Raw genomic sequence first — 23,701 nt, forward strand, 5'->3', positions numbered from 1 at the left:
GGATGACAATATGGAAACGTTTAAAGAATACTGTAATAAAAGAACCAATATAAATAAAAAGTCCGAGATCAGTAATTTTTGTAAAAAACTCTCCAGGAACTTAATAAATGTGACTAATTTAGAAAATAGAGAGAAGCGCAATATAGGATGTTCACATTTTATTCACTGGGTATATGACGAATTGATGAAAATAAGTGACGTTAAATCCAATTATAGTCACAACAATCCTGTGATTAAAGAACTTTACAACGTAGTGAACGAAATTAACATGAAAGAATATATGTATAAACATTGTTATGTTCACTTTGATTACACATTAGACAAATGGAAAGACTGGAAGGTTTTGCACGATTATTTTATGAATTTTGAATGTAATACTAATGATTATACTGGTTCTGATAAGGAAAAATGCAAAATATCATGTGACGATCTCAATAATATTAATAAATTATACGCAAAATATATAAAGAAGAGTTGTACTTATTTTAGTAATAAACACTATTTTACTGAACGCCCAGAATATTTCAATTGTGATCAAAAGTATAATCCGCACAACCTTTATTTACCTTTAAAATGCGATAAAGAAAAACCTGAAAAAGTTTTTAAAAAGGTAGAGCCCCCCCAATCCATTGAACACTACTCTAAATATATAACAGAGAAATCAGAGGAACAACGCTTATTATATAAAAATATTGCCAATCAGTTTCGTCCTTCCAAGCAAGAAGAGTTTTCACTAACATCTGATCCTTTCTACACCGCTGTATTAGGTGTGTTAGGCCTATTGGGAGTTTCCTTAGTTTTTTTCGTTTTTTACAAAGTAAACACGATATAGTGTTAAAAAGTATATTTTTAATAACAATTTTTATTATTTATTTTGCATATAAAGGTAATCGTAAAACAAAAATATTACATACATTTTTCGCATTTTTTTATTTACAAAATAGTTCACTCCACTAGGATCCAGGATGCATGGAAATCCAATGAATGTGTATAGAAATAATTATGAAGAATTTGAACAGGAGATGCTAGAACAGAGATTACAGTCGAGAAATATGAATCCCCAGAACGCGCGATTAAACATAGCCTACCAAACTGGATAACACATATTTGGTTAATAGTAGATGGAAGGGAGACATAATAAAAAGCATAAGCGTAGATTATTACCTGTGGTAATCTTTCACAAAATAGGAAAAAAAAAAATAATAACGGAAGGAATGACGAAGTGGATAATTTCGAGATAGACGAGCAATAGTAACCCAAATAAGTTACTCAGAAATGGTTCATACATTCATTCCATGCAACTATTCGTATGGTAAGCTGTGACAAAGGTTATGTGTCGAAAAATATGATGATTGATAGAATTTAACAAAATTGAATACACCTAAAACGGATAACATACTTTAGCACATTTATTGAACGAGTTTAACAGGTTCTATTCAAATGTTGTTGGTACAGGCTACCCGAATGTGTGCCTTTAATTGGGGCAGGAATTACCTGAATAAACTGATACACGAAAAACTGCATTATCTTTTTGGTCATACAATTTGTTTTCGTAATTTAAAATTAATATTATAAAAAAGATAATTTTTTTTTGCTTTTTTCCGATTTATCAATTTGTTAATATTATTTGTTTAATAATATGCGCATGCAACATTTAATGGTTTTCCGTTACCATGTCAAAATTTATGAATAGCCAAAATTATGTGATGTAAAATATTATTACCTATGGAGGCATGTTTCGTGTAATATTATTACATTAAAACAATTTAGCCTTATTGCCAACTATTTTTACACACATGCAATGTGCTATTTTGCTCAATCAATATATTTCATTGAATTTGTTTTAAAAATAACCTACTGCATGCAGCGGTTATAGGTAAATTTTTTTTTTTTAATTGTTTTATTTGCATATGCATGTTTATTTTTAAAAAAGGGAAACATTAACTTGTTAGTTCATTATGTTTTAAACGCTTCATTTAATAAGCAGAAGAAGTTTTCCTAATAATATACAAATGTAAAAAAAAAAATAAAAAAGGGTAAAAAGGATAAAACAATATGTGCTATTCTAAATTTGTAAATATAAATATTTACTCACAATTCAAGCAAAATAAGATATGAATGCAATGCGATTAGTAAAAAAGAAAACATATTATACGACTTGTTTGGTTGACGCATAATATATGGCATTATAATTCCCCTTAAGATGTATGTATTTAGGATATAATTTTTCAGATATATTTACGACTTATTTTTAAGTACATACAAGGATTTTTTTTTTTATTTACGTATTACATCATATTTATAACTCTTAACTTATGCATTGTTTAGGGAAAATCTCGTGTCTGTTATAGAAGCGTATGCTTTTTGTGGTGACACGCTTTGGTTAAGGTGAGTAACAGAATGTTATATAAAACATTGCTTATCTAGAGCATTATTAATCTAGTTCTATAATTCTTATAACAAAGTGTGAGTTTATATTTATAAAAAAAAAAAATTTTTTTATGTAGAAATTTCATAAGCGATAGGATGGCACCGCTCATCAATTTCTTTACGAAAAAATAGCATTTAGTTAATGCAAAAATGTGTAATAATATGAATTCGTTGTATATAAATATTTTAAATTCGTTTATTTAAAATTGCAAATAATAATGTACCATAGTGTTGTAGACACTAAATTGACGATATGAATGTTAAAGAATGAGATATATGCAGACTTTTCATTCTTATATAGCTTCCTTTTTCGAATTTAAAAAATGTCCTGTTTACGTTTCTGTTCTATATATAATTACAGTAAAAACGAAAAAATTAAATTACTAATATTTATGCTGGGGGTGCTTAATTATTCTATATAAGATACTTCCTCCATTTTACATAGCACATTTCTTTCACGTTTTGTTATTTAAAAGTAAATTATTTCATTTTTATGTAAATGTACAACATTAATCTCTTTTTTGTATACCCTTTTTATTTGCCTTTTTCTATTTATGCACATTTTCGTTTCATTTTTCGGAAAATCAGCTTGTCATATATTTTACTGTGTTATAAATTTGCCCATATGTCATTTATTACTTTTAACATCGGTAGGAAATTCTTTCATTTTTTAAGTATTCATATGTTAATACGCTTAGAAGAGATATTTATTTTTCCTTTATTATACATTCCATGTGTATTATACTTTAAACGTTTATTTCATTTTGCGTTATGTATCAGCGATGCGGACCTCTTTACAAAATTAATGTCATATGTGATAAAGCAAAAAAAAAATATTTACACTTTTTCTTCTCAGTTATTCACATAGGATGATAACCAATTCTATTGTCCATCATTGGATGGATATCATTACCCATTTGGTACATATCTTCCATGTAATAATGTTCTCCTCCGTAAATATTACTTCCAATTGGGTTTCTCCTTCGTGCGCGAGATGCAAACATGGTCCTAACTGGGGTATACTAATTGAAGTAATAAATATAACAAACATTAAAAAGATGTACGGCATAATTAATGTTTAATAGAAACATTTTATCAGTAGACATATTCAGTGATTTTATTTTTACAAACAGTCGGAATTTACTTTATACAAAAGGTATGAAAAGACTGGAATCCCTGCAAGTGAAATGCCTGCTGTAACGGATTTAGTGGGAGATGTACCTTCTGCTTGAGGTAATATTGGAGAAGGTCCTTGGAAATACGTTCTCCCCCTTGATCCTGTTTGTCCCGGTGTTCCTGGCTCTCCTGGGGATCCGTCTATTTCTTCACCACTTTCTTCGATTAAATTATTTGCTCTATCTTGCACTTTTGTACATTTTACTGCCTCTAACTTTTCTTTAGTGTTAATTTCTTCAAAATTATTTAATATATCGCATTGTACTTTATTACCTTGTGAAATATGAGTACCTTTTTGTGTATTATATATTCTCTGAATTTCATCTATGTAATCCTTATATTCTTGTGTACATCTGTGCCTTTTATTTGCAAGATGCATCACAATATTATCATAATTTATAGTATAGTCAAAAAGTTTTTTATTTTCAAGAAAATCCCGTTTTTTTGATAATTCTTCAAGTATATCACAATTAGTGAATGGAGTGTAATCAGCCCAAATATCACGTATTTCATAAATAATTTTACGAGGGATATTTTGTTCATTGGTTTCAAGCAAGTCATATATTTGTTCATGCATCCACATATTTAATGTTAGACACTTAATCGACTTATTTGAATTGCTTAAGGATATATCATTATAATTTCTTAAAATTCTTCTGAGTTTCATGCATAATTGCTTAAATGAGCTATATTTATCCCCCAAATAACTATTCAAAGCATTACATTTAGCTTCATCTTCTGGGTCAGAGGATCTATGAATTTCTTTAGTTAATCTATAATAATTAAAGGAAGAAGTTTCCGAAATATGTTTATCCTTCAAAAAATTAAAAAAAAAAAAAGTAATAATGAAAAATTTACCCTATTGAAATTATGTAGTAATTTTTATATACCCCTTATCAATAAAAATAAAATTCCTAAATGTTATTATTTTAATAAAACGTTAATTACTATGTCTGCCATTGTTAATAGTTCTTGTCTTTATTGCCTTGCATACATTTGAAGAAGAAATAATGTTTATGCTTATAGATTATTTTATATGCAAGAAATAGTAGTCGTTTTGTGTATCTCTATAAGGATTTGTTTCAATCTATTTAAAAAACTAAATATTTTTCAATTTCATATTAAATTAAAATATATAATAGTCAAATGATAGTTGATATACACATATTTGCAATGGAAGCCTTTCATGAAAAAAGAATAATTTTTTTTTATAAAATTCTATATATATACATTTTTGCATAATTAAAATTTTTATAAGAGGCACACATCCTTTTCGCAAGCGTAATTTTAAGTCGAATTATTATTATATATATGTGCCATGGCATTCTTAAGAATAATATACACCTACTATTGCTTATATAGCACTATTAAGGGAAAATATGGTTTCATATAAGTAACTGCAAAATATTTTTCTTGATTTATACTTTATTAAGAAAATTACTTTATTTATAGTTTATAAAAAAAAATTCAAAATTAAAAAATATACTTTTTTCATAATGATGGGGAAAAAAAAAAATAATTTTATCAATAAAGAAGTATAAAGAAATATTAATAATGAACACTCTTCTTATTTTGTTAAATATGAATAAATAATAAGATATATTATTGTCTCCAAAATTTTATATCAAAGGTAGAAACTATATTTCGTTAATTTGTATCCTATTTAACTATTATCTATACATCTTAACTTTTGATTTTTTTGAACAATATATAGTAAAACTTTTATATAATTTTTTTATGTTATAATTATAAATCAGATAATATGAACTATTATAATCAGTTTTTTTAATATGAAAAAATTTATATCTACGTAATGATTCATATGTTGAGGAAAATATGTGATCGTATAATGATTTTACTTAATTTATGTAGAAGTCTAGAAAAAACGTATTTTCTCATATTGATTTCACTTCTGAAAATTTAATACTGTAATAATGATAAACAATAAATGTTTTAATTTAAATCTACAAAAAAAATAATTTTATAAAATAAATTATACAAATTAATGAGAGTTAAGTTATCGTTTTAACTGAAACTTTTTAGCAGTATAATTTTGCATTGTAAAATTTTTCTATTAATTAAATTTTTTGCACGATTTTTCATAAAAAATTTGCAGTCGAATTTTTTTTTCCATTTGTTCCTATATATATAAGTAAATGAAGCAAACGCGAAACACATTCGTATATATTCAATTTAGCATAAGCACATCTCTGTGTGGTGTTTATTTTATACAATTCACATTTCGTTATATTATGTAAAAAAAGGCTCTCTAATTTTTCTAATATTATCATTATTTAGAATAAATAAAGGAATTTAATTACATTTCGTTATTAATGCTATTAATTTATAGTTACATATGTAATTATACTATTATTTATTGTTTAATTATTTTATTTCTTTCTAAATATTAGCTGTTTTGAGCATGTTAAGACTTAAAATTATTATATCCTCTAGAGTTTGTCCAAATGTTGTACAAAATTATTATTTAATATTTCATTTTTATAATGTTATGTGATTTTATTCTTGTGAAAAATGCTAATTTTGATAAAGTAGTTACAGAATTATATAAACGCAGTGTTAATCATTTTATGGTTCTTATTTTTATGACATGGTTAATTTTTCTAATGAAGTACGCATGCAAATAATTCATTTAATAATTGCGAGAGTTATTTTTATTCTTGGGATGTATATTTATTTTTTAAAATAACATTTTTATGATATAAAAATGATAAAACAATATTAATTTATTTTTTAAGCCATTAATTTAGCGTCTTTTTGGAAGGTACACTGCATTTTTACATTTTTTTAAAAATGTCTGTCTTTTTTGCATTATAGTAAGGAAAAAGATCCACATAAAACGTGGGAATTGAAAAAAAGCGATTATCGATTACCATCTTTATTTCAACATGTGTAATTGGTTTATCACGTTAGAACGATATCACTTTTTTATATCTTACATTCACATTCTTTCAGTGGAAAATAATTAAAGTAGAGTAAACAAATTGATTATTATAAACATTAATTGTAGGGCGAATATTTATAAATTGTTACAATTTAAATTATGTACTACATACACCATAAGGGTTTACAATGATTGAAATTTGGATCGTTTTGTGTGAAAAACAAACAGATAAATTAACCGTAAATGGATTCATTTTTTGGTTGCATGGTTTAAAAAATAATACAGATTTTTTGTCTACAAAATGTGCATGCAATAATTAATAATGCTCTTTTCTTACTGATGAGTTTTATCAAATTTGGTGAGTCACAAAAAAATATAAATGCAAAATGAGGAAACAAAAACACCACAAATAATAAATAGTAGGGTATTAGCTAAATAAATACATAACAATGAATATTTTAAATTATTTATAAGATAAACTATGATACAAAACTGTGCAATTTTGTGGCAGACTTTTCATTTACCAAATGAGTGAGTGGACAGAGTAGGGTTAGTATTCAAGCTTATTAAACAAAATTAAAAATATATAATTACCGAATTGTTTATCTTTTTTTTTAACGAATAAAGTGATTATTTATATTCGTAAATATTTATAGCGTTTATCTCCCACTAATTTTTTTTTAATTTAATTATTAGTTTTAACTGTGGTTACTTTTCCATAAAAGGAGACGCATTTGGACAATTATGCCTTTCTAAATGTATTGATTTTTCCTTTTATATGTAACTCTGCTTATATAAAGTATAACATGTTACGTAGCATTTGTTAACATTATTCCAATGTAGAAGGATAATTTTATTTCTTTTCTGGTGCTTCCTTTTGTTAAAAAGGTTTATTTAAAGCATTTTACGCTTTTTAATCTATATATCACTTTGGCGATAAATTCTGAGTAAATATTATGCGAAAAGGCAAACAAATTTCAAGTGTTTCATTTAATTGTTATGTTGCATGCGCAATCGATGAAACATATGCATATTACAACCAGCCATTTTTAATTGTGTGAAGCTGATTTTTATATATCACTGTAATTTTCTGATCACCGTGCTGCTGTATTGTACACAATGTTGTATGATTTGTTCCTGCCTTTACTCCGTGACCTTTCGGAAATATGTCCTAATTTTGGGGTTTCTCTAACTTCATTTTCTTTAAATCGCTTATTTCTCCTTAATCGAGGAAATAGACGTGGGCCAAGTGCGGTATACTGATATAAAAAAAATAAGTAAATAATAAGTTATACAGTGAAAACATAATATTTCCATGATAGTTAGTTTTCATGAAAATACATAATCAAAAGTGTAGCATCATTTTAGTGTATATGTAAAAATGTATTTATTAACCTTAAACAAAATAAATAAAAAAAAAGATATTACTAATTTTATGGTCACTGTTGTTGTAATGATAAAATTTAGATCGAGCGCTTTCACAGAAGGTAACGTTTTAGGTGCGGTATTACAATCAGTTACAGATAACATATCTGTATCATATTTATATTTAAAATTCTCCAACTCATTACAGAAATCTTCATCATTACCTTTAGGACAGTCTTTTATATATTCACTATGCAATTTAGAACATTCCAATGCACAATCACAATTACAAATACCGGAACTTTTCGCATCCTTTTTGAAAATACGATACAGTGTTATCAGTTTATGTACTTTTTCAAGTGATATCTTGTTCATATAATTAATATGATTTTTTCATATAGATTTATTGCCAATGTAATCATAGGCATCTAATAAGGCCTTGTAATAACCTAAGGTTTGGTCATTATTTTTTTTATCATTCGGTGCATCATAATGAATCCAGTAATATAAATATTTACAACCATTAATTCCATAGTCATCACCATGGCTGCCATCCATTTCATTTAAATATCCAAGAACTTTTGGGCAAGTCTTTGTAACATCAAAATTACTGTAATTATGAACTTTTGAATCACTCGATTGGCAGTGTTCACCAAATATACCACTTCCATCCTCAGAACCTTTATCTAATTCATTCTGATATTCGGTACAAGAACTTACAAAGTTGTACTAACATAAAAAAAAATAAAAAAATATATATATATATATATATATATATATATATATATATATATATATATTTTGTAGTACAAAAATATTTGGAAAAGCATTTCCATGAAGAATTTTTTACTTCAATTCTATGATGGTGAAACGAAGAAACAACGTGCTGCATATAATCATCACAGTAGAAACTATAAAAGGCAATTATTACCTCTGTTTTGTGAGTCATTGTGTAGATTGATATTTGCTCCACAAGTAAAATAGTTACAATAGTTCAGATATATTTGTTTATGAAAGATAGACACATAATATGGTTAATAAGTTATCTATCGTTTTTTCTTTTTTATTTATAGAAATTTCACGAAATCTTCACCGCGTTTTGAGCAGTACGTTGCATACACAATTAAAATAAGTGTTATCATTTTATTGATAATGGAATTACAATTTTAATAGATGTACTGTTGGCTGGAAAGAGGAATGCAATACATTATTACATGCTTTTTCATTTATATGAAGAAAAGTGAACTCTCACACATTTTCGCTAATGGTATAGCGGAATGACTTATTTTTAATGTTCGTACAATATATGAAGAGTCCAATTTTCCGTTTACGCATTTTAAGCAGAAACATGGGGATAGTCCTCAAAACTTATCGATCATAAACGGTTACATAATTTTTCTGAATAAAAAAATTTACCTCTCATTTGATTTAATTGGAATTAATATTGACCGAAGTTTGTCTTCTTCCCCGTTATTCTAAGTTTACACTGTGAGGCGAATTAAAATTGATAAAAAGGAAGACACTATTTTATTAAAATATATCCGTAGTACTTCAAAATGGATGATATTTCCGCAGAAATTTTATTTTAGGAACAATTTGGTAAATGGTACGCTTTATATAATGACAAAACAATTTTTTACCTCTTTTGCAGGGTAGCAGTATGGAAAGAAAAAAACTTCAGCTCATTTTTCTTGACAGCTTAGACGATTCATGCGTATTTTTTTATTCCTTTATTTCTTCATTCCTCTGACATGATTGTACGTATTACTGGGCAGAAACAATCTGTGCACAATCTTAATGTAATTAAAAAAATATGAGCAAAATTCAAATTTATCATCACATAAGGTTAAAAAAATATATACAAATATAATTGCGAAACTTTTTTGCAATTTCCAGGACAAAAATATCATCGAAAAGTTTGCATATTTTACACTGTGTGTATTGTATTCGGAAGGAAGTTATATTTATTTTTTATTTTTTCACGCTACATTTTAATTATGATGTAAGCCATTTTGAGATGGAGCAGTTTTACACATTTTGGAGTAATTAGTTAGTACTAGCTAATAAAACTCTGGTACCAACTAGCTTTTTCCTTGTGACAGCCAAACTTCTTTTTGTAATTGCATTTATTTCTGCTCAAACGAATGTCCAGTCCTATTTCTTCTTCCATTTTGTTAAAATAAATTATGGCAAAATTAGTAATTCCCATGTTGCTTGGAATTATTGTTTTAATGAAGCTTCTCAAATTTATACCTAAATGTTATTTTTCACATGTCTTTATCGCATTTTCTTCATCGCGAAATTTTTAATTCCGAACTGTACACACTTTTATCAACTGGATACAAATAAAATGTGTTAATTAGTGTGATTAAATTTGAAGTTTTTTATTTTTTTTTTTTAATAAAAATGTGCCATTTCGAGCAATAGGGCATTACACTGAAGCATTTCTGCTAAATTTTAGTCCAATAAGAATTGTGTGTATTTTTTTCTTACATTTTTACGCGGCGTTTCATAATTTTTAATAATTACGTATGATTAACGCGTTGCTCCCAAATTGACAGAGTTTAAATATGGACTTGTTTTAATTATACAGGTTTAAAAAACAAACAAAAAAAAAAATTAATCCGCGCATGCAGGAATTTACACTACGGTAATTAGGGACACAATAATTACCTGCTGTCACAAATGCTGACACGTCATAAATGTGGTCTTATTTACACCAAGACAACACTTTATTAATGTACGCAAATTTTAGTATGACAATTCAAAAAAAAACAAAAAAAAAAAATATTAATTTTTCAAAAAATAACAAATACGAAATAGCATTCATTTGGTAATAATTAAATGAGCCTATTTCGCTGTGAAAAGTGACGAACAGAGGTGGTGCTTCCCATGGTGCGTATCATACAGAAAAAGTACATTTTGATAGACGCACGCACATGGTAAGTTATACTAAACTGCTTCGGGTTTAAAATGATTTATGTAGTATATACTTTGTGCTGCCACATGAATTGTTATGCGGAACCCCCCTTTACTGTTCACCCCTTGGAAGGGGAAAATTAAATGATAACTCATTTTTGTTGCTGCGGAATAATTACAAGCGTTTATCCATTAGATTTACTGCTCTCTGATCAAATGTAAGAATAACAATTCTACAATAAAAAAGGACTCCATTTTAATTAGAAAAAATGGGAGCCCTATTTTAGCTTTTCCATTGGGAAGAATACAAAATTGAGACTAAAACTTGAGAGATAGACGTGTCTTTTAAATGGATTTCGCTTTGATCATTCTTCTTACATGTTAACGCTCGTGCAAGTTTCATGATGAATTTACTTCGAGTGATAATTCTCGGTCACCTTCTCAAAAGGAGAGTTACGCCGACTGATAAGCTATACGAATTCGTTCATTTGGGGGTCTTCCACGGTTGGGTTGTGATTGTCTGCGACTTACTGCTTGGGGATTTCTTTTCTGAACATTTTGTGAGATCGCCCTTTTTCTCATTCGTCTTCTAAGAAACCAGGATCCCAGCGGAGTGAACTGGCACAAGGGTGAAAATGCAGCACGGAGATGTGAAAATTAGGTGAGAAATATAATTTATAAGCAGTGCGATTTACACATAGTTGCACAATTTTGTTCCACTTTAGAGTTAAAAATGTGGTTACTTTGTAAAAGACGAAAAGGGAAAAGAAAATTCCGAGGAACAAAAAAGAGGAGAACGCGAAAGTATCAAACGCATCGCATATTAAACCTTTACATGGCTTTTCGATGTGGCTCCTGTTGATAACATCAAGATCAACTGTTACGTTTCTGAATATATCTTCCACGGTTTCGTAAGATTTTTCGTTCTCTTCTTTTCCTTCTTCTTCTTCTTCTTCTTCTTCTTTTACTTTGCATCCAATATTATATAAGAGATCACTTGGAAAATAACCTATATCGCACTTAAAATATTTTGGACATAACTCAGAACAAACGCGCTTCGGATAAATATAACAAGAGCAGCACTTGTTGATATGGCTGCTATACAATTCGCTGATGCGCTTAAGATAATCACAATACGATTTACAATCAGTACCATTGGTGTATGTGCCGCATTTCCCAATTTTGTCGTAGTTTTTAAAATAATCGTGTAAAAGTTTCTCATCTTTCCAATCGGAGAGATTGCCGGTAAAAGAAAATAGACACTTATCTTTGGCAGGAAATTCACTGTTAGCCATGAACACTGCTTGGTTAAGCGCGTTAATAGCAGATTTGTCATGAACATGTCTAGTATTGCTGTCAAATATATTTATTATTTTCTCATACGCCCAATAAGTCAAATACGTGCAACGATCATAGGGTAAATTTGTGTCTTTCAAGGTTTCTGATAAGTTTTTTATATTACTTGCAAGTATGGGGCACAGATTTTTAAAATCTTCAATTTTTTCAGTAGAATGAATTATATTCGCACAGTATTTAGCACATGTGTTAACATCAGAAGTAACCTTGTTGAGTTTATCATATATTTCATGTGCAGATAACTGTTTTAAGACATCTTCCTGAAATAAAAAAAAAAAGGAAAAGTATAATATTACATAAATGGTTTATTTTCTGTTTAAAATAACCTTTTAGTATTTTTCTCATAACTGAAACATTCAATTAAGCCACTGCAAAATGTATTTCAGTAAAAAAAAATTTTTTACATGTTCTTGATTCCGATGTTGTAGAGTATCTAAACTTTTACTTGTATATTTTTTACACGATACTCTAGTTTCCGTTAGAGATGCTGCCTTTTCTATTTGATGAAACGTTTCTATTTTGGGAGGTTCGGGCAAATTATTACAAAATTTCTGCTTATCTTTTTCAGTATTATATCTGGACCATATTCTCAATAGTTCTATATAGAAATTTTTATTTTTTGTTACATAACATTGTTGAATGCCTTTTTCAACAAGTTTAATGAACTTTCCGCTGTATTCTGAACATTTGCCTTCGTCACTTGATTTAGTAATAATCTTATTATAATAATCGTGCAAATTATACAACAGATCCAATTCTTCAATAACTTCTTCATCAATATTGTATACTATAGTTTTAAATTTATTGTAATTGTCAATGGCAGAAAAATTATTGTCCAAGATTTCATTAAAGACATTAATAAAATCAGTAGCACTAATTTTTTTTTTTTTTAATTTTTTGTTTAACCAGTAATTCAAATATCCTAAACGTCTTCTTCCACTAGGATCATTTTGAACATTTTTAAAAGTCAAATATAAAAAATATGGTACGAACACTTTACAGAGATCTTTAATCTTATTGTAATTTTCATCACCATTTGCTTTTTCAGGTTTACAATAATTCTCCGAAGCTTTAAAATAATCATTCTTCTCTTCTTGAGCAGAAGTCTCATATTTTTGATAAGATTCTATGTCCCCAAAAATATCATACTAAAAAATAAATAGAAAAATAATAAAATATGAACATATAAAAACATGTTTCCTCTAAACTATTCGTAGTTTATTATTAATAACACTAAGGCATTTAGATAAATGGTTAAAAAAAAATATATTTTTTAATAAAGAATGAGAATATACGCGTTTTTCCATTAGTTTCTCTTACACTTACTAAATGTTTATTCCTAAATGACACATCTGTTGTTTTGACATCTTTTAATTGCTCATTAATTAAAGTGAGTAACGTTTTTTTATCTATTCTGAACATGGATTTCTGCGAATCAGCGTCACATGATTTTTTAATAAAATCTAAATCTTCATCAATAATTTTAGCCTTAAAGTTCTCCATTTCATGTCTATATGCCTGAACTGATTGTGAATTACGATCCATTAGCATATTTTCAAATAAATGAAAAATATAACCTATGTATTTGCAATATTGAATTTTATTAGCCTTTGTAGTAGTGCTATCCTTCAGTTCCTCTTTTATAATGTCATAATGATCTAAAAAGTCATAAAGTGCTTTTTTATGTTTTAGTAATTTCCTATTTAGTATTCTCAAAAATTCTGCACTACATTTAATATCCATATTACGATGCAAGGTCTTTTTTTCCAATAACATATGAAATTTATAGTAAAGCCAATGAATATTAAATAAATCGTATTCCCCATTACTTACTTGCCCATACAACCAATATAACAAATATTCACAACATTTGATACCAAGAGCTTCAAACGGTTGACATAAAACAGTAATATTTGTGAATATGTGTTCCATATTATGACAAAGTTGAATGGTGTTCGAGTTCATTTTACTAGGTTTTTTACGCTCATCTTTTGTATCATCGCATATCTCATATTTATCTTTACTAAATTTTATCTGACTAAATAGTTTATACTGCGAGTACGCTTTTGATTTCATCAAAGATTTATTCTACGAAAAGAAATAGAAATTTATTGATAAATTTCTTTTCATTTTATGAAATGATTCTTATACCATGTTAAGGAAGACTGATAATATTAATATAAAAATGTATAAATAGCAATTTTTGCAAAGTTTGAAAATGTACCCTCTCTTCCAACAGTTTAAATGTTTCTTTCTCAATATCTTCATCCATATTAATTTAAAAAAGTAAAAACGTATAATAATATAAAATTACTTACATATGCAAGTTATGATTGAAAAATGTGCCCAAAATTAATTTAACACATTTTGCAACTGACAAAATGTAAATGTGTAATTGATACTAATGACTGCTGTTTAATTCAATTTTGTGGCTCTCACTACGGTATCGTTGTTAGCATCACATGGTAAATATATCCTTGGTTATAAAAAATAATCATTGTTTTTCTAAAATAGTGAAGAATGTAATACTATGCGTAACTTTTTTGGTTAGTTAAATTTTTGTGTGCCCCGTTGTTACGCAATTATGCTAGTGTGTAGCCATGTAGAATATACACCTTTTCAAAGCAATACATTCAAAGGTAATAGCTCTCGTTAAAGGTTTTACTCATGCTATAGAAACAAAATTGAGTAGGCTGTTCAGCACAGTGTATAATTATTGTCACGTCGTACTTTAAGGCGCAATTTTGCAAATGTGTCATGGGTATTTTTTCCAAGTTGGATGTATCGGACTTTTTAAGAATACGAAATTATAGATGCTGCAAAATGTCATATTATGCAAGTGACAAATGTGAACACAGATTAGGAGCCCAATATAATAATTTTAAAAGGGTCATTTTTGGATAAGGTAAAAAATAATATACGATATAAATTTATGCCAATTACCATTGAGCTATTTTAAAAAATGAGCACTTTTCATTGTTGCAGAAAGGTTCCTTCAGCGCTTTTACATCTTTTAACGAGGTAATAAGAGTAACGATGTAATAAGGGAATTTCCTTCAATTCGATGTTAATGTTTCGCTAATGTGATGCACAAGAGCAAAATTTTACACAAATGATGTTAAAAGCACATATCGAGAGAAGAATATAAAAATAACTGTAATGTAACTTTTTTTTAAAGCATTTAATTCATATGTTACCTCTAATAAGTAAAACAAACGTAAGTTAGAATTGCTTATATTTATGGAACGTAAAGGAATACATGCCAAATTTAAAGAGTACTTTTTTATAACGCATGTAATCTTTTATACAAAAAAAATTATTCAATGTAAGACAAAAAAAAAATAAAAAAATAAGGCAACGAAAAATAAATAATTACTTTTAAAATATCAAAAATAAAATCACACATTAAGCAGAAAAAGAATCTTCTAAAAATTTCAGAATTGGTGAAAATGTGTTTATAAAAAGGGAAGGACATTTTCGCTATGCAACGCAGTTTCACGTTTAATTTAATTCCTGGGCTTCTCAAAAAAAAACATGCTACAAATTTCTACATTGCTATTTTTTAAATGTGCATATTTTTTTTACAATCCCACTTGCAACAAAACTATTTCATTTATTCGAAATGTGGAGAAATAATACGATGTGGTAATTGTAACAAATGAAAATCCAATTGTAAATATAAAAGCTTCTGTGCTGAAAAAATTGATAAATTAGTGTAGCGGCATTTAAAAATTACAGAATAATTTATAATTATAAAATGGCCTCTTACATTTCTTGACATGTGAAAGGAAGAGAAGACACCTAAAAATATAATTATCACGTATTTATTAAATTTGCTATCTTCTGATAACGTATGAAACTGGGGGAGAATAACCTCATCGCATTAAAATAAGGAACAAACGTGCGCGACGAACTATTCGGAAAAGAGGCCATTTAACTGATGCAGTAAAATATAACTTTATCAAATAGACAAAAGTAGCTAATGAAGCCTCGTTTTATAATTTTGCAATTATGATAAAAATGAGCCATGTGAAAGTAATAATGGCAAAATAAATAAACAAATAAATATGCAAAAAAAAATATTCGTCGCTTAACATTATAGTAAAATTTTCTCCGGATGGGTGAAAAAAAATTTTTTTAAAATTAGCATACATAAATGTATGGCACAAATTGGATTTACTAGGAAAAATTATTGCATTTACTGCAGTGGCAACTTTTTTTGTTATCCCTATTTTAATATTATGAGAGACACTCATAGGTGGAAAAGGTGACAGAAAAAAATATGCTATCGAATTGGTGACAATATACGATGTTATTTATAAAGCGCTTATCAATTTTAGTAACTGATAATTTGATGTGCTCCCTGGGTGGTTTATTTATTTAGGCAGCAAAGTAGCCTATTTATTCATAGTAGAGACAATTTGTAACATGTATATATCACGTCTATTTGCTATCTTTCGTATGTTTAAATGTTAGCAAAGAAATATAAGCATCATTTGGTTGTAATTTCGATTTAATTTCTTCAACGGCTAATTAGTGTGTGTATTTTTTTATGGGGAAATAGATTCGATACTGCTGCAGTGTTATAGTGATAGGCCTTACTTACAAATTGAACTCTCGTGGGTGTCTTTTTTTTGTATATTAAATAACATTTTGGTTTCTTCTTTTATCATGAGGCAAACTTTGAGAAGCGAAATAGTCGCAATGTGGGTTAAACAATGTCACTACATTTTTTTAGGGTGGTATTTCATGCGATATGTGCTCTTATTGGGATGCACTTTATTCGCGTCAGAGTTATACACAAATTGATGACCTTTTTGGGGAGTGTTTATTTCCCTTCTTTTGCCTCCTATACGTTGGCGCATCCATGGACCAAAGGACGTATACTAGCATTAAAGAAAAAAAAAAGAAATTACATTTTAACAAAATAATAACATTATTGCATCCATTTTTTATGCAAATCTGATTTTATAATTTTCATAAAATGTAATATTTTTTATTGCAATGCGGTATCACCTTATACAATATAGATGTAATGGAAATGACAGTCCCCATTGCTCCCAAAATTGTACCTGGAATTACAACTGGTCTTGAAGTTAGTGTATCAAGAACGTCATTCTCTATTTCCTCGGGGTCTTTTCCACATATATGTTTTGAATTAACTGCTTTTCCATCTACGCTTGGAACTGTGCATAAGGCTGGCAAATTTTCTTTTATGCCTTGGTATTCCTGTAACACATTTTTTTCGTATGAAATACGAAAATCATTTAATGCTTGACACATCCTAGGTCCTTTATCACGTAGACATTCCTTTATATTATCGTTATATATATCAGTAAATTTCTTTAGATAATCTTTCCCCTTACTAAATTCTGTTGGTTTATTTACATTTTGCAGGAGTGAATTAATAGTATTTATATTTTCAGAGAAAAGATATAAAATATTCATAATGCTTAAATCACTAATAGGAACATATGAATTATCATCTTTATATTTGTTTAATTCACAGTGCTCTTTATATCTTCCGTCCGATTTAGATAAAATGCCATCAACAACATTACAAGCAATGTTGTTATTTACTATTTGATCGTTTAGCCAAATGTTCAAATAGCTGCAACGTTTACTTTTATCTGATAAAATTTCGGCTCCCAAATTATCGAAAGAGGATGTATTTCGTAAAAGTTTTTTACAAAAAATAACATTGTTATTTTTATGAACACCACCAGTACTCACAAAGGACGCACATTCTGTTTTATAAGAATCATCACCAACTTCATTATTATATTTCGCATACATATTAGAAAATGACGTATCCAAGCCCGAATACTAAAAATTAAGAAGATATATAGACATGTAAATGTCCATTTAAAATCCTCAATTATTTTATTAAACAAAAAATGTAAAGCAGAAATGTAGAAAAACAATTAGCAAAAAAATAATGTTTTACGTTATTTATTATTTCGGACCCTTTACCCATTCTGCCTTGGGGTATACGAATGAAAAGAACTTTTATCTTATTAATGAACAATTAATTATACACGAAAACTGTGTAGGATTAACATATTATCTCTGTTTTAAGAGTGACTCATAAGTTTTAGCAGATTCTTCTTGGTAGGATATTTCCTTAAATTAAGTTCAAATTGAATTGGTACTATTAATTGTAGGTATGAACATGGTTCTTAAAAAAATAAAAATAAAAATTAATATTATAATAAATTTAGTAAATCATAAAAGTGTGATGCGTTGATATTGTTCCTCAGAATTTTCATTTGCTCACAAACTGTGCAACTCGGATGATCTGTCAAGCAACAGGCAAGTTTTTTTTTAAAGTAAAGAGGTGCATTTTCTAATTTTCGTTGAGATAATTGTTTAATTATGTTCTATCTCTTTTGTGAACGTTATTAGGTATACACATATATACATATATATATATGCTTGCTCACAAAAATCAGCAATATGTCTTTTTCGCCAGCAATTATCTGTTTCTGAGAATTATAATAGCACAATACTAAGTAGCAGCTTCTGTTTCGTTAAAATTTTTACACCAAAGAGGGAGTGTGTCCCTCCTTAGTAAAATATATCTGCACAATTTTAAATAAAAATTAAAAGAAAATTAGCAAAAGTAGGAGTTTGCGCTTTATAGAAAAACATGCTTTGCATTGCACAAAAAAATGGCGCTCATTATAAGATCATCCTAGCTGTACTTTTTTTTTTTTTTTACATATAAAATAGATCTTATGATAACTTTTCTAATCGATAGTAGTATCATTCAAAAAAAATGCTAAAAATATTACAACATAGAATTTATATTCTGCATTTCTTTCCATTTAAAAACGTAGGTTAAGAATAATTTAAAACGTTGCTTTTTATTACACTCTCTATAACTTAGCGTGTACATCTTTTTAACAAAAAAATTGTTCAAAAAAAGTACAGATAAAAATATTTTAAAATATGAAAAGTGTGGAGACGTATGTATTTTTTGCATACCAAACAGTGTAAAAAAAATAATCTAAAAAGTGACAATACAACATAAGTAGCTTGTACTACATGTAGAAAAAAACACCCATAACATTTATGTCGTTTTCCGCATATTCCAAAATGAAGATTAAAAGGAATGTTGCAACGTCGTGGTGTTTATTCGTATCCTTTCATGTTTTACTTATACATTTTTACTTCGTATAAATTCGAAGATATAGCAATGCTGTTTTTTCGAAAAATGGCGAAGTAACAAAGAAAAATAAATGCCTTATATTTTTTTGCACACAACTATTTTAGTAGAACAGGTCAAATAAGAGGGCTTATAAAGTACCACCTCCTGCTATAACTAATAAGTTTCATATTTTGGTAAAAACATATGCAATTATAGCACAAAAAATGTAGATCATATTTAAGGACGAAAAAAGAGAAATTTTCTTCTTTTTCTTGCAGATCGTCAGTACAATTCTATTCATTAAATGTGTAAAGATATGCGAAAATATACGCGCATGTAGAACGAAATGAGTACTAATTTATATTTTTTTTTTAATATATTTTTATTAGCATCGCAGGATGCTTATGAGAGGATTCCCCAATGGATTATGTTCCGTTAGAAATGAGGCTTTGCAGAATCGTCATGTCAGTTTGTTTTGTAGCTAAAATTATAGGCCATCGCCAAGATGATTGCTACTAAAATGCTTATTCATTATTCACTTTTTCGCGCTTTAAGGAAAAGCAAAAATGTATTTTGGCACATGTTATCGGTAAAAGTTATCTCCATCACAGTAGGATAGCGCAACAAAAGGCATATGTACTCACTACCTTAATGCGTTATTTTAAAATATAGAGCAACGTGTAATTGATTAAGCATGAAGAACCTTATGGTGGTAAAATAAGACAATTCGGCTGTGTCTTTATGGCAGAATGTGATGGCATACACTGGCTCCCGATTTATCAGAAGTATGTTTAAAAATATAGGAACTATTTTTTTTATCATATTACGTTTTTCTTGTGTAATGTGTTATTGCCGCGATGTGGTGAGGAAGAAAAGGAAAGACAAAGAAATGTACAACGCAGGAACATTTGGATGTGGCTTGCATCGTGGTTCCTATATGTCAGAAAAATTAGACGAATTTTATAATAATATCTCTCATATGGTGAGGAAGTTTTATGTACGTTTTGGGAGTGTGTTTATATAAATTTGTACTTGAAAAAAAAAAAATTATCTCCATATTTCCGGCATTCAAGAATAACAAATTTGACCATTTACCAAGTGTTCCTTTGAAATGTGTAACTTTTTCCTATTTGCGTGTTGGTACATTTATCAACGTTAATTTGGAAGCTCTACATAGTGTAGGACCGCTATTATATTTTCCCTGTGCAAAAAAAAAAAAAAATTTTAATTTTCATCAAGTCTGGATGATGCAGATTTAGGAGAAATTCCTCAGGTGTCAAATTATAAAACATTTTTTATTTAGCTAAAATGCTTTATTCGTCAAATAAGGTATTCTTTCAAACCTTCATTTGCATGTTATTTTGTGCAGTGTGCAAGCATATTGCGCATTGTTAATACACAAAAAAAAACAAAAACAAAAACGCATAGATTAATTTAAGCGCAAAGCTCACCCTTTTTCAAAACAAAGCAGTGATATATAAATAAATATGTTCACTATTTCTTCGTAAAATGCATTTTACCTTTGAAGACTATCTCATAGTTACACATAAATAGGTTATATGTGGGCACATTAGAAACAATTTCGTCTATAAAGCGCTATTAGTGATATTGTGTAGGATTCTTATAAAAATGCGCAATTTTTTGGGATGACATGCCGTGTTAAAGTTTTTCCCCTATTGTTACACTCCAATTATCGTTTTGCCCTTTTTCCGGCGTAAAACTTTTCTTCTGTGTAGTATTTATAGTACCACTACTAGTACCAAACTGCCATAGGAGAGTATTTTTAAGTATTCGTTTGTGGCCATTACACTGGAACAGCAGTATGCACGGATTATCAACAAAGCGAGGTCTACTACTGTCTCGACGTGTAGACATTTTTAGGCAAACAATTTGCATTCTCTCGATTGTGTGCAAGTCAAAATAGATGGCACCTCACAATGGGAAGAAAACTGGTTCGCATTTGTTATCCTTTAAAGAAAGAATTTATAACCGAGAGTCATAGTGCAAGTTAGACATGACCAAAAAGTTCTACACAGTGAGAGAAAATTTTGGAGGATACATTTAATTAATGTTTTTTTTGTTCATTTTAGGAAGATGTTTTAAAAACGCTACCTTCCTATGATTTGTATAAAGGTTTCTATGAAGATGTGGAGCCAGGCAAAAAAGGCTATTATGAAAATTATTGCGAAGCGGTGAAAAGATATGCTTTTGGCAAAGAATGGGTTAACGACTTTTGCACTAAGTTTGTAAGGAATTTAAAACAGGTAAATTCGGAAGCGGATGCAGGGAAAAAAAATCGCTGTTTGCATTTGAACTATTGGATATTTCACGAAATATGGAAAAGGCACAAAAACAAAAAAGATAACCCTTATGACATTCCTGTTTTTAATGAAATTCGTAAAGTGGGTGAGAGAATTAACAGGGAGTCATCTACTTACCATTGTCATTGCTACTTTCATGGCATCTTAGATGACTGGAAAAAAGAGAAAGAATTACATGATTATTTTAAAAATTTTAACCACATTAAGAAGAAATTTAGCTATTATAATGAAGACTGCAATTTGTATTCACAGTATGTTACTGAGATGAATAGCACATATTTTGAAAAGGAATCGGACTGCTGCATTTGGGTTGATGAGAACTGTCACAAATATTTTGACTGCGACAAAGAGAAGAGGCCTTATATACTTTTAAGCTACTTAAAGTGTTACGATAAATCGTTAGTAGAACCTTCAGATCATGTAGTTCAAGAAGAAAAACCTCCAAAATTACAATTAGACAATAGCATAATAATTAAGCACGGAAGATGCATTTATACCAAAGACGACAGGGGAAATGAGCTAGGATATAAGTGCATAATTCCAGAGTATCAGGTGCGTCCACAGGAAGGAGAAACTGTTAATAGGGGGGAGCAAAAGGCAGATTTAGGGCAGCACGTGCGGGTAGTTGACTTGACAACGCACCAGGAAGTCACCGACATAAAAGTTGAACCGAAAGTAAAGCAAGTGGAAGAGGCAGAGGCAAAGGCAGAGGACGTGGAAGAAAATGCAGAGGGTTCCGAACCGGAAGAACCAGTGTCGCTATTTGCTGAAGTTGTACCAACTGTACGTAAGGAGTATGCGAGCGAAAGGGAAGTTACTTGTTTGCCCAATCAAATAAAAGACCAATGGGGATTATGCAAACCGAAAGAAGAGAAACGAGAACATGAGGTCCTTAAAGAAGTGGTAAAAACAAAGAAAGATCTTGAAAGGAGCGTCCCAACTTTTGATAACGATTTTCCATATTTCAATTCAGAACACGAAATGAACCTACTGGACGATGGATTTTCCCGCATTGCCTCAGGAACAGGATTAACAGTGGCAGCATCTTTGATGTTTTTCCTTTTCTATAAGGTAAGAAAAAATAGGTTCTAAGGTGTAAACACTTTTACGTTATTATTTCCCTTCTTTTTGCGCAAAATTGTTTATGCAAAAATTAGTCACACTATTTTTACATTTTGAAATTTTTCCTTGCCCGTTAGTTTACACCCTTGGGACATGTTTTCGGCAGGAAGAAATTTGATAGAAGAAAAAATATGTATTATCTTCAGGAAGGATTTGGGCATGAATTGTTAAGGAATGCGTCACAGTATGGTGATGCCAATTTGCTCAACGGAGGAGCGGGTTTAGTGTATCAACCTGTGTACAATACTTGGCACTAATTTAGCACTGCGTGGGAATCGCTAAGAATGACGTTAGAAAAGTGCATTACTGTCTAAGTTTTTTCCGTAATTATATTAAGTGTACGAAAAAGTTATGAAGCACTCAAAAAAAAAAAGAATCTCTCCTTATCTTCCCCTTCATTTGTGTAAATACATTTTTTTGTAATTTTAGAATAATTATTTAATTTTCTTTTTTTTACGTCACAATTGAATTACTTTTCTGTGTAGCATATTTCGTTTTCATTCCTCAAATGTTTATGTCGAAGGGTGTAATTTTATGTTTCCCCATTTATTTGTTTATGATAAAATTGGTTTTGTTAATTAAACAATTTGCTACAGCTTTAGTGTGCCACAAATTGCGCAGATATGGTGGCTGCTCATTTACATTTTAGACATTTAAGTAGCACACCTCTTTGAAGTAGCGGGGGTGTCCCATTTCTCATAAGGAGACGTACTATGTGGTAGTTAATAAATTGCCCCACCTCGGTTTGAAGTTTCGGAGTAATGTATAGCATTCGTGCGTAGATAAAGCAGCACAATGCTGTATTCAGCGGAATAAAGTGTTCGCGCTGCTCCCCCAAATTAGTTTTTATCACATGGAAAGTTACTCTTTCTTCGTAATAAACACATTTCAAGGTGAGTTCGAAGTGATTAGTTTTGTTTATGCAGCGTCAAAATGTAGACTTCGCTTCGACACAGTTAC

General features: G+C 29.1%; 3 protein-coding genes and 1 pseudogene across 3 annotated transcripts, besides 10 other annotated features; 1 reads left to right on the forward strand and 3 right to left on the reverse strand.

Annotated features, from left to right (window-relative positions):
• Positions 1-1,616: 1,616 nt before the first annotated feature.
• Positions 1,617-1,643: a microsatellite.
• A 469-nt stretch (positions 1,644-2,112) lies between these two features.
• Positions 2,113-2,160: a microsatellite.
• Positions 2,161-2,241: 81 nt separating this feature from the next.
• Positions 2,242-2,268: a microsatellite.
• A 227-nt stretch (positions 2,269-2,495) lies between these two features.
• Positions 2,496-2,633: a microsatellite.
• Positions 2,634-3,553: 920 nt separating this feature from the next.
• PVX_086875 (variable surface protein Vir27-related) lies at positions 3,554-4,566 on the reverse strand (the record flags this gene model as incomplete). The annotated part of the gene is made up of 2 exons (XM_001608269.1): positions 3,554-4,420; positions 4,555-4,566. 2 exons carry the CDS (start codon positions 4,564-4,566, stop codon positions 3,554-3,556), a joined length of 879 nt encoding a protein of 292 aa, XP_001608319.1.
• Positions 4,567-7,457: 2,891 nt separating this feature from the next.
• Positions 7,458-7,568: a microsatellite.
• A 34-nt stretch (positions 7,569-7,602) lies between these two features.
• PVX_086870 lies at positions 7,603-8,822 on the reverse strand (annotated as a pseudogene).
• A 2,559-nt stretch (positions 8,823-11,381) lies between these two features.
• PVX_086865 (hypothetical protein) lies at positions 11,382-13,651 on the reverse strand (the record flags this gene model as incomplete). Its single annotated transcript, XM_001608268.1, has 4 exons — positions 11,382-11,410; positions 11,628-12,408; positions 12,553-13,296; positions 13,475-13,651. The coding sequence occupies 4 exons, from the start codon at positions 13,649-13,651 to the stop codon at positions 11,382-11,384; spliced, it is 1,731 nt and encodes a 576-aa protein (XP_001608318.1).
• Positions 12,700-12,741: a microsatellite.
• Positions 13,578-13,624: a microsatellite.
• Positions 13,631-13,666: a microsatellite.
• Positions 13,667-21,312: 7,646 nt separating this feature from the next.
• On the forward strand, positions 21,313-22,711 carry PVX_086860 (variable surface protein Vir24-related; the record flags this gene model as incomplete). Its single annotated transcript, XM_001608267.1, has 2 exons — positions 21,313-21,333; positions 21,389-22,711. 2 exons carry the CDS (start codon positions 21,313-21,315, stop codon positions 22,709-22,711), a joined length of 1,344 nt encoding a protein of 447 aa, XP_001608317.1.
• A 127-nt stretch (positions 22,712-22,838) lies between these two features.
• Positions 22,839-22,865: a microsatellite.
• A 461-nt stretch (positions 22,866-23,326) lies between these two features.
• Positions 23,327-23,347: a microsatellite.
• Positions 23,348-23,701: the final 354 nt, after the last annotated feature.

Source organism: Plasmodium vivax, chromosome 7, assembly GCF_000002415.2.
Source record: "Plasmodium vivax chromosome 7, whole genome shotgun sequence".
NCBI lineage: Eukaryota > Apicomplexa > Aconoidasida > Haemosporida > Plasmodiidae > Plasmodium > Plasmodium vivax.